The sequence below is a fragment of the Epinephelus moara genome, chromosome 17 (assembly GCF_006386435.1).
Source record: "Epinephelus moara isolate mb chromosome 17, YSFRI_EMoa_1.0, whole genome shotgun sequence".
NCBI classification, from domain to species: Eukaryota; Metazoa; Chordata; class Actinopteri; order Perciformes; family Serranidae; genus Epinephelus; species Epinephelus moara.
In genome coordinates this window covers 26,823,811-26,833,862 of record NC_065522.1, presented here as the reverse complement: position 1 = coordinate 26,833,862, position 10,052 = coordinate 26,823,811, and the positions used below count along the sequence as shown (strand labels likewise).

Genomic DNA, 10,052 nt, shown 5'->3' with positions numbered 1-10,052 from the left:
CCCAGCATCTGATGATGCCTATGTGTCCAACACTTCAGGCAGTCATTGACTGTAAAGGATTTGCAACCAAGTATTAAAACTGACTGTTTAATTGATGATTATGTTAGTTTGTCCAAATACTTATGAGCCCTTAAAGTTGGGGGACTGTGTGAAGAAATGGTTGACATTCCTACACGGTTCATAATACATTTTTGAAAAAAGCCTTAAATGAAAGCTGAGAGTCTGCACTTTAAGCAGGTATTCATTGTTTCATTTAAAACCCATTGTGGTGGTGTACAGAGCCAAAATGACGACAACTGTATCATTGTCCAAATAATTATGGACCTGACTGTAGATGAAACCTTTGGAATATACAGCCGTTTTTGGTAGAACCTGCTGGCTGGGTTCTAAATGAAACCTTTGGAATGTCGGTAGAAGCTCCTGAGTGGGTTCTAGATTTAACCTTTGGAATTTAAAATGGTTTTTGGTAGAACCCCTTGGGTGGGTTCTAGATGATATCATTGGCATTCAAAAGGTATCTCTGTAGAACCCAACGGATGAGTTCTAGATTAAACCTTTGGAATATAAAAGGGTTTTTGGTAGAACCCCCTGGCTGGGTTCTAGATTAAGTCCTTGGCATACAGAAGGGTTCTCAGTAGAACCCCCAATGAAATCCTTGGAATATAAAGGGTTTTTTGGTTGAACCTCCTGGGTGGGTTCCAGATGAAACCTTTGGAATACATCAGTAGAACCTCCTGGGTGGGTTCTTCTGGGTAGCACCAGAAGAAGGTGGAAGGGGTTCTGGTTGGAAGGGTTCTCCATATAACATATCATGGAGGGTCCTGGCTGGAACCTTTTACAGATGATGCTAGGTATAACCCTTTATGCTGGGTTCAAGGTAGAAGCCTAAAAAAAGGGTTAAAATTGAACCTTTACAAAAGGTTCTACCAGGAACCAAAAAGGGTTCTCCTGTGGGGATAAGCAGCGAAAGAATACTCTTTGGTTCTAGTTAGCACCTTTATTTCTACGTGTGTACGATAACTTTGCAATTCCATTTTCAAAATCAATTGTCTTTTCAGTGTGAAGACAGAATAATGTTTTTAGTTGACTATGATTTTTTAAAAATCAAGAATAAAAAAATTACGCAAGACGTAAAGTCTCAAGGATGTGGTGAGACACACACACACACACACACACACACACACACACACAGAGGGAGGGAGGGAGGGACATGTGAGCGGTTGATCGTGTTGAGTCAGTCTTCAGACAGACGGCAGTGAGAGAGGACCATGCGGCGGACAGCATCATCATTATCTTCATCATCATCAACCAAACCCAGCTGAGGAATAATGTCAGTAAACAACGGCACGGGGTCATTAGGCCTACAGGTGACAGAGGAATACACCTGCGTGCGTTTTTACGTGTCCACCGTGTCCTTCTCGGTGCTGCTCTTCTTCAACCTCATCATCAACTGGACCATCGTGCGCGTGGAGCAGCTCCGGAGTCATGCCCGCTTCGTGCTGGTCTTCCACCTGCTGGTGTCCGCCCTGGTTTACCTGGGCATGAGCAGCATCTTCTACTACCAGATCCACCTGGACGCACGGCTGGGCCGCTCCGCCTGCCTGGCCATGATCACCATCCTGATCAGCAGCGCCTCCAACATCCTGCTGACGCTCACGGTCATGGCTTTGGACCGTTACTGCGCCGTGTGCCACCCGATGCGCTACAGCTCCACCTGCACGGCGGGGCGCTGGCCCTGGCTGATGGGTGCCGTCACCTGGCTGGTGGCTTTGGTCATTCCCATCAGCCTGCTCCTCCGCCCGGACTCCCAGGCCGCCGGGGTCGCTTATAACGGAGTGTGTGACCGGGAGCAGCTGAAAAACTTCCAGCTACAGAAGGTGCTGTTCGTCGGTGTGTGCACCATACTCATACTGTACAGCTATGTGAGGATACTGGTGGAGGGGCGGCGGTTAGGGGTGCTGAACCGGCGCAACCGGGCCGGGTGCAGGACGATCGCCCTGCACGGCACCCAGCTGGCGGTGTACATCCTCCCTAACTTTGTGAACTACGTGCTGACGGTGTTGGTCAACAAGATGCTCATAACGCGGGAGACCAAAGAGCTGTCCGCCGTGGTTATCTTCGCTTTCTTCAGCTTGGCGCAGTGCGTTGCGCCCGTTGTTTACGGTTTGCGTAAAGAGGAACTTCTGGAGCAGTTGAGTCACAGGTTCCCCTGCTGTTCCCGGTACTTGAAGAGTGTCCTCGGCTGGACTGTGCGCAACAACTGGACACACACCCAACACATTACACGGTATGTCCCAACTGATGCAACCATTACAGTTTGTTTTTAAAATCATTAATCAGGGTACTGCTTTCTCACAGGGGACCCTTTGTAAACAGAGGCGGATTATGAGGCATTGGGGCCCTGGGCACAGATATGCACAGGGCCCCTAGAGACTAAAGGTCTCTTGGAAGCCATTATGTGTCTCTTTGTGGTCATTTTGTGTCTCATTGAGGTTGTTTTGTCTCTTTGAAGTTAAGCTGCCTTGTGTTTTTTGGGTCTTTTTGTCGTCATTTTGTGTCTCTAGTTGTTTTGTGTCTCTTTGTAGTTATGGGTTACCATGTGTTTTTTTTGTAGTTGTTTGGGTCTGTTTGAGGTAATTTTGTCTCTTAAAGGTATGTTTGTCTTTTTTGGTTGTGTTATGTCCTTTTAAATTGTTTTGTATCTCTTTGTGGTTGTCTTGAGTCTCTTTGTAGTTATTCTGTGTCTCTTTGTTATTGCTTTGTGTGTCTTTGTGGTTGTTTTGTGTCTCTTTGTAGTCATTTTGTCTCTCTCTTTGTGGTTGTTTTGTGTCTATTTGTGGTTGTTTTGTGTCTCCTTGTTATTGCTTTGTGTCTCTTTGTGGTTGTTTTGTGTCTCTTTGTAGGTGTTTTGTGTCTCATAGTCATTTTGTGTCTCTATGTTTTCTGCTTTGTGTCTCTTTGTAGTTGTTTTGTGTCTCTTTGTAGTTGTTTTGTGTCTCGTAGTCATTTTGCGTCTCTCTGTAGTTGTTTTGTGTCTCTCTGTAGTTGTTTTGCGTCTCTCTGTAGTTGTTTTGTGTCTCTCTGTAGTTGTTTTGTGTCTCTGTTTTCTGCTTTGTGTCTCTTTGTATTTGTTTTGTGTCTCTGTTTTTGCTTTGTGTCTCTTTGTAGTCATTTTGTGTCTCTTTGTATTTGTTTTGTGTCTCGTAGTCATTTTGTGTCTCCTTGTTATTGCTTTGTGTCTCTTTGTGGTTGTTTTGTGTCTCTTTGTAGTCATTTTGCGTCTCTCTGTAGTTGTTTTGTGTCTCTATGTTTTCTGCTTTGTGTCTCTTTGTAGTTGTTTTGTGTCTCTTTGTAGTCATTTTGCGTCTCTCTGTAGTTGTTTTGTGTCTCTTTGTAGTCATTTTGCGTCTCTCTGTAGTTGTTTTGTGTCTCTTTGTAGTAGTTTTGCCTGTTTTTGTAGTATTTTTCTTGCAGTTTGCAGTTCCTTTGCAACCCCCCAACATTTTTGTCTCCTGGGCCTGTACCCGCCAGACCTGTTCAGTAATACATCCATGTTTATAAAGAGTATAAGTGGTTACCATGGACACAGATTTCTGGGGAGACATAGAACATGTGCATTTGAGCTCAACCCCTCAAAAATACTATTCTACTATAAATTAATGCACTACAGGGACACACTGGTGCATAAAAATTCACCAGGATGCAGGAAATTAAGTTTTTGATGCTCAAATTTTCCTATGGGGAATCCTTGAGTCCCTCCTTTCGAAATGTCCCACCCTCTTCCAGTGAAACCTACCTACGCCCTTGCATGTAACTAATGACTTACTGATGTGAGCATCGTTTGCTGTCACTTTCTAATAAGTCATCCAGTCGGCAGCTGCACAGTCAGCTAAACATGACGACGATACTTTATTAGCTTAAGTGTCATCAGCTGAGAGATTACCGGCTTATAGGTAATTAAAAAAAACACTCACATTAAACGTCCACAGGTTGTCACAAAGTGGGATGAATTTAAAAACAGTCTTTTCTAAACATACATGTGGGCCTATGTGAACATCTGCGTATGGAAACAACACCAGTAGGAAAAAACATCCAGGACATTTCCACTCTCTAACTAAACACTGTCACACAAAGTCACATGAAATGACTGGACACAGTGTGTGTGGTTCCACTGGGTGGCCTACATCTCTTTTTCTAGCTGACAGTGAGCCATTAACCACACAGAGCAGACGAGTGGTTCCCAGCCTTTTTCTGTAAGGGAGCCATTTTCTATCACTGAGTAAACTGATGACCCCTGAGAAAGTGACATATTTTATATTATATTCAGTGCATGACAATACGAACTATTAATAAACTGTAAAATTAACCCAGATAGTGAACGCAATGACCGCAGGATGTTTGTGTAGAATGAGCGATTTGGATGAATTTGGAGCAGATTGTTTCCTGTGAATCATCAGAGATCAGTTTTACTTTTATTTTATATTTTTTATTTATATATCATACAATATATTTGTTTATATTTTATATATTTTTCATTTTATTTTATTTTTTACAATTCTGTGACTGTATAATGCATTTTTTTAAAAACTAAACTATCATACATACTTAAGAGGCTTTTTTGTTGTTGATAAATCAACTTTAAAAGAGCAGTTTTATTTTGTTTTCTTTACAGAAATGAGTAAAAGGATGAGATAAAGATCTGCTCTGTATTTTTTTTAAAAGTTTCATAACCCCCCTTTTAAATCAAGAAGGCCTCTTGAACGCCCGTAAAGCTTTGGCAACACCTCCCCCAGGTTGGGAACCAGTGGATAAGATAGGGGTACAGATATCCCTTTTAGTCTTGTGCCCATTATATTCAATTTACTGTCTGATCAGCCTACATGTCTGTTATCTATCCAAACACATTCATTTACAGAGAAACTGACACTTTGCTGTCCAAAATTAAAGCGCTGAGTGCTCTGCTGATCGTACTTATTATCTTTTATGAACAGATCCCGATAAAGTAAAGGAATAGTTCTACATTTTGGGAAATACATTCATTCAGTTTCTTGCTGAGAGTCAGATAAGATGATTGATACCAATCTCATATCTACAGAAAATGTGAAGCCACTACTAGCCAGTGGTTAGCTGCTTCCCCGTGTTTAGAGTCTAAACTCCGCAAACCAGCAGCTGGCTGACGCTTCATATCGTACAGATATAAGAATGTTACCCAACCCCCCCAGTAAGCTTCAAACATGCAGTAGTACAACCTTTGCTGAAGAAGCCTGGCCTAGATAGCACTGTTTTAGCAAATTTCAGGCCCATCTCCAAGTTGCCTTTTGTTTCTAAAATCCTGGAGAAAATTGTCTATGCACAACTAAAAACTTTCCTTGATGATCACAATATTATGGAGGTTTTTCAGTCTGGTTTTAAAACTTTGCATAGCACGGAAACTGCCCTTTTAAAAGTTTTTAATGACATTTTAATGGCAAATGATAGTGGCAACTATGTTGTTCTTGTCCTGCTCGACTTGACCGCTGCCTTTGACACTGTAGACCACAACATTTTGTTAAAACGTCTGCAGCAGCTAGTGGGCATTGGTGGTAGCGCCCTGGACTGGTTCAGGTCCTACTTAGCCGACAGGACTATGTGTGTTGGTCTTGGTGCCTGTGAATCCTCCTCCGCTCCGCTTTTATATGGGGTCCCACAGGGTTCAATTTTAGGACCCCTGCTTTTCTCCCTGTATATGCTTCCCCTAGGGTCTATCCTCAGAAAGCATGGTGTCACTTTTCATTGCTATGCTGATGACAGCCAGATATATGTCCCCCTGAGTAAAAGCGATGCCTTTTCCCTCAAACCCCTGCTGTCATGTCTTGAAGACATCAAAGCCTGGATGGCCCTAAACTTTTTAAATTTTAATGGAAAAAAACAGAGGTGATGGTGTTTGGCCCCAGCGACTCCTGTGTTTCTTCCCCTGTTGATCTGGGTCCTTTGGCAGTTTATGCAAAGTTTACTGTTACTAACGTGGGTTTTAAGATGGACGGTGACTTTAAATTGGACCGCCAAATTAGTGCAGTAGTAAAGTCGAGTTTCTTTCACCTCAGGCAGCTTGTGAAGGTGAAGCCTTTTGTTGCACATCAGCACTTTGAAACAGTAATCCATGCCTTCATCACGTCGCGGCTGGATTACTGCAATGCACTTTATTTTGGAGTTAGCCAGTCCTCCCTTGCACGTCTCCAGTTAGTTCAGAACGCTGCCGTTCGTCTGCTAACTGGAGTACGAATGAGAGAGCACATTACACCCATCCTGGCCTCCCTCCACTGGCTGCCTGTGCACTTTAGAGTTCATTTTAAGATCCGTTTATTTGTTTTTAAATCTTTAAATGGCCTCGCCCCACCCTACCTCTCTGAGCTTCTTCACCCCTACGCCAGACATAAGGGAACACACTTGTCCGGTTCAGACCCCAGCAAAAATCACATTATCATCATTTTTATATGTTCTTTTAGTGTAAATTAAATGCAAAAATTACAATGACCACTAAAATCACAACTCATATCGCAGTGTCTGCCAAAATAATCGCAGTATGTGCAGTCCTACTGGGTAACACATTCTCATTCTAGACTTGTCAGAAATCGACGTTTGGTCATGGACTTTTCACGTCCAGATATGACGTGCAAGGTACCCTGGGTGCGTTGGTTCTTGACGTTCTAGGATGCCATGTCAACTTCAGCCTGTTACATGCATTGTCTTCTTTCAAAATGCGTTTTTTTTGCTTCAACATGTGGTTGGGTTTAGGGAAAAAAAACAGGGCTTGGCTTTACCACCTTGCAGGAAGCGACCACCGCCTTCCTGGGTGAAAGTCAGTTGATGCTGGACCCATGAACTTATCCTTGTCCCGCCGCGTTTCCCCCTGACACTGCCAGGCACCGTTAAATCAAAACGGCAGCTGGCTATGTATTATGCCAACGTAAAAAGACAGCCTTTGCGTTAGTCTCACCGGACGTCCTTGTCCAAGCGCCAGATTTCTACGACTTCCAAATGAGACCGGGTTGCACTGGGTAGTCCGCTTACCATTTCATATGTCACAATTAAAATAAATTGACTCACACTGGGATTTTTTTTGTACTTTGAATGTCAATAAGGTGCCAGAGTGCATAAAAAAAGCATCAAAATAGAGTTTATTTATCAAAACAATGCCAGTGGAGGATCTGGGAAGGTCTGGGCTAATCCCCAATGGTCCTTAAATCCTAGAAACCTGTGTATACCTCAACAGTGCAAGGCTGCCGAGACTGGATTTGCCTCTTCGTCAAGATGTGTGAGGACAGCAAACATCAAAAGGTAGAAAATAGGCAATTGATTTATTGTATATACTGAGTGTGGCTAGACGAGGCTGACTGCTCGTGATAGCATCAGAGTCTGAGCTTGCTCGGACCTCTGGGTTCACTACTAAATGCTTAGCGTTGAGGTCGTATTTCAGACTTTAAGTCCTCCGATGGTACGAAAATTCCTGACTGCAGAAACTGCAGAGAACGGTGCTCCTATCAACAGTTCCATCTGGGTGTTTTTTAAATGTAAATGTTCCATTCACAGGGCCGAGCAGCGTCGTCTCGTCTGCCTCCATCATGTGACAAAGCCACTGTGGCCTTCAGTGACACACTAGGTCAAAGGGCATCCCGGTCATTTTGACTGATTAATTGAAATTAACAAGCTACTTTGACAGCCCTAACTAAACACATTTCAACATTAAGATTCGTCCACACAGTTAAGGTCTCTGATAGATCTTGTGTCTTCTGTCCCACTAAAACCAACTAACATTTGAGAAAGATGTAACAACTTTATGTAAAACACTGCAAAGAAGTGCTGAATGCAACAGTCAAAAATGTAAAAGTGAAGTCTTTGAAGAAGGGTGATTCATAGGAAAAAGACTTAATAAAGAGAATGTGTGAAACTTGATTTGCATATGGTTCAATATCATTATGACTCCTGCCCCCACTGTGACTAATTAAAACTGACATTTGCTGCACATTTTGAGGATAAATTTGCAGTAAAATACCTCCCTTATGTGTGTTTTGGAAATTTGAGCATGCTTCACATTTACCACAACAACAGAAAGGGGACTCATGAGTCCACCCCCAAACCTGTAGTGTTATTTAAAGTTCTTTGTACTGTCTTTTTCCCCTCAGGGAGCGGACACTGACGGCACAGACGATCATCTCCCTACAAGTCTCGCAAGCCCCAGAGGAGGAGGAAACAAGGCCAATCCCAGTCAGGAGTTTCTCACATGACTCAGACTCATGTCAAGGCGATATGGACAATGCCTGATGGGGAAAAAGCAGGTCAATATCAGGATCCTGGCCGCCACAGGGACGTTTGGATGTGGCTCAACTCAGGCCTGGAAGGAAATAAAGGAACCGCGTGGACATAAGAATACGTGAAGGTTTCTTTTGACCTCTTGCCAGGAGAGCGCATGTGGAGCTGATCATTGGTCAACAGCCGAAGACAATGTGGTTTCAGAAGTGGGCAGTTCTCTTATTCTATATCCTGGCTGGTTCAGGGAAACTCAAGACTTCAGGCCACCTCTCGGACCTCGATGCTGCAAACAGCCCTCCATCCTTTGGATCTAAAATGACTGGGATGGACTTAAACATATCTTCTGGTGAATGTGTTTCCATGTAATTGTGTGGATATTGAAACCAAGGAAAGGGAGGGCACACTTCCCTTTCTTGCTGAGACAGATGAGAAGATATACCACTGTGGGACAGGATGGACGCCCAGTGTCGTTTCGAGTATCAATATGAGCAATAATAAGATTCATACAGGAACAATTGATCTCATGTTAGATCACATTCTGGGCATGTGAACACACAATCTTGTTAATTTATTTCAATACAATAAATGTTGTACATTACTGCACTCCATGGATAAGTTACATTTGTATTTCACATGTAGCACATAGAGAACTATTTTTCTTCGTGTTGTGGTAACGCTGAGGTTAACGGGCAGTTAGGTTTTGGCACAAACAAATGTGGTTAAGGTGAAGAAAACATCATGGTATGACCTACAATAGCTTACCCACTTTTGTTGCTACATATACAGACTGTACACGGCCGACCTCTCTGGGCTGGTTATTTATCATTAAAGGCTTTTTCACATTTTCACATACATGTGATTAAAGAATAAACAGAAAAGTAAAAACAAACACGGGATGTTTGGCAAGTTATTTGGTGGTGATTAAATATATATTCAGAAGTAGGTAAATCATGACACATTTCTTAGATGTAAGGTTACCAAAATTCTAAGTCAGGACAATGTCAAATGCCAACGTTGCTTAGCTTTGAGAAGCAGGAAACAGCTAGCCCATCCAAACATGAAGAAAAAATGCTTCTAAAGTTCACAAATTTACTTTTTATATTGCAGAAATTGTAATTTGTACATTTCATAGTTTTTGTATGGAGTAAACACCAAAGATATGTGTTAATTGGTGAACTCTACAGGTGCTGGTAGGCAGATTTGTTAGCTAGCTTGGTTATGCTAACCATTTTCCAGTTTCCAGTCATTATGCTAGGCTAAGCTAATCATATCATAGCTTTATCTTCAAATCTAATAGAGTTACAATCGTATCCATCTGCTCATCTAGCTAACTCTCGACATTAAAGTGAACACATTAAAAAAATGTTCAGGCTAGCCGTTTTCTAGTTTCCAGTCTTTCTGCAAGGCTAAGCTAACTGTATCATAGATAGCTTCAAATTTAACTGAGTTATAATGTTTTGCTCATCTAGTTAAGTCTCGATATTAAAGTGAATAAACACATTAACATAGCATTTTTACTTTTATGGCAAGTTAGCTCAAGTTTTACTCAACTTCAGGCTATTTGTTACCCGATTTTATTTGCTAGCTTTATTAGGCTAGCCGTTTTCCAGTTTCCAGTATGGCTTCCAGTCTTTGTGCTAGGCTAAGCTAACCACATTTCAATGGTTATAATGTTATCCTATCTGCTCATCTTGCTAACTCTCGACATTAAAGCTAATAAACACATTTCCAAAAAATGTTTACTTTTATGGCAAGTTAGCTTA

General features: G+C 42.2%; 1 protein-coding gene across 1 annotated transcript; it reads left to right on the top strand.

Moving 5' to 3' along the window:
• The first annotated feature begins 1,229 nt into the window (after window positions 1–1,229).
• Window positions 1,230–8,892, top strand: zgc:194312 (uncharacterized protein LOC794943 homolog). Its single transcript, XM_050067697.1, has 2 exons — window positions 1,230–2,287; window positions 8,163–8,892. The coding sequence occupies exons 1-2, from the start codon at window positions 1,329–1,331 to the stop codon at window positions 8,299–8,301; spliced, it is 1,098 nt and encodes a 365-aa protein (XP_049923654.1). The 5' UTR covers window positions 1,230–1,328; the 3' UTR covers window positions 8,302–8,892.
• The last annotated feature ends 1,160 nt before the right edge of the window (window positions 8,893–10,052 follow it).

Excerpts from the sequence above, each read along its gene's own strand:
- zgc:194312 (XM_050067697.1), top strand. The coding sequence starts at position 1,329 with ATGTCAGTAAACAACGGCACGGGGTCATTAGGCCTACAGGTGACAGAG. Across the intron at positions 2,288-8,162 it reads CACACCCAACACATTACACG|GGAGCGGACACTGACGGCAC; the intron begins GTATGTCCCAAC and ends TTTTCCCCTCAG.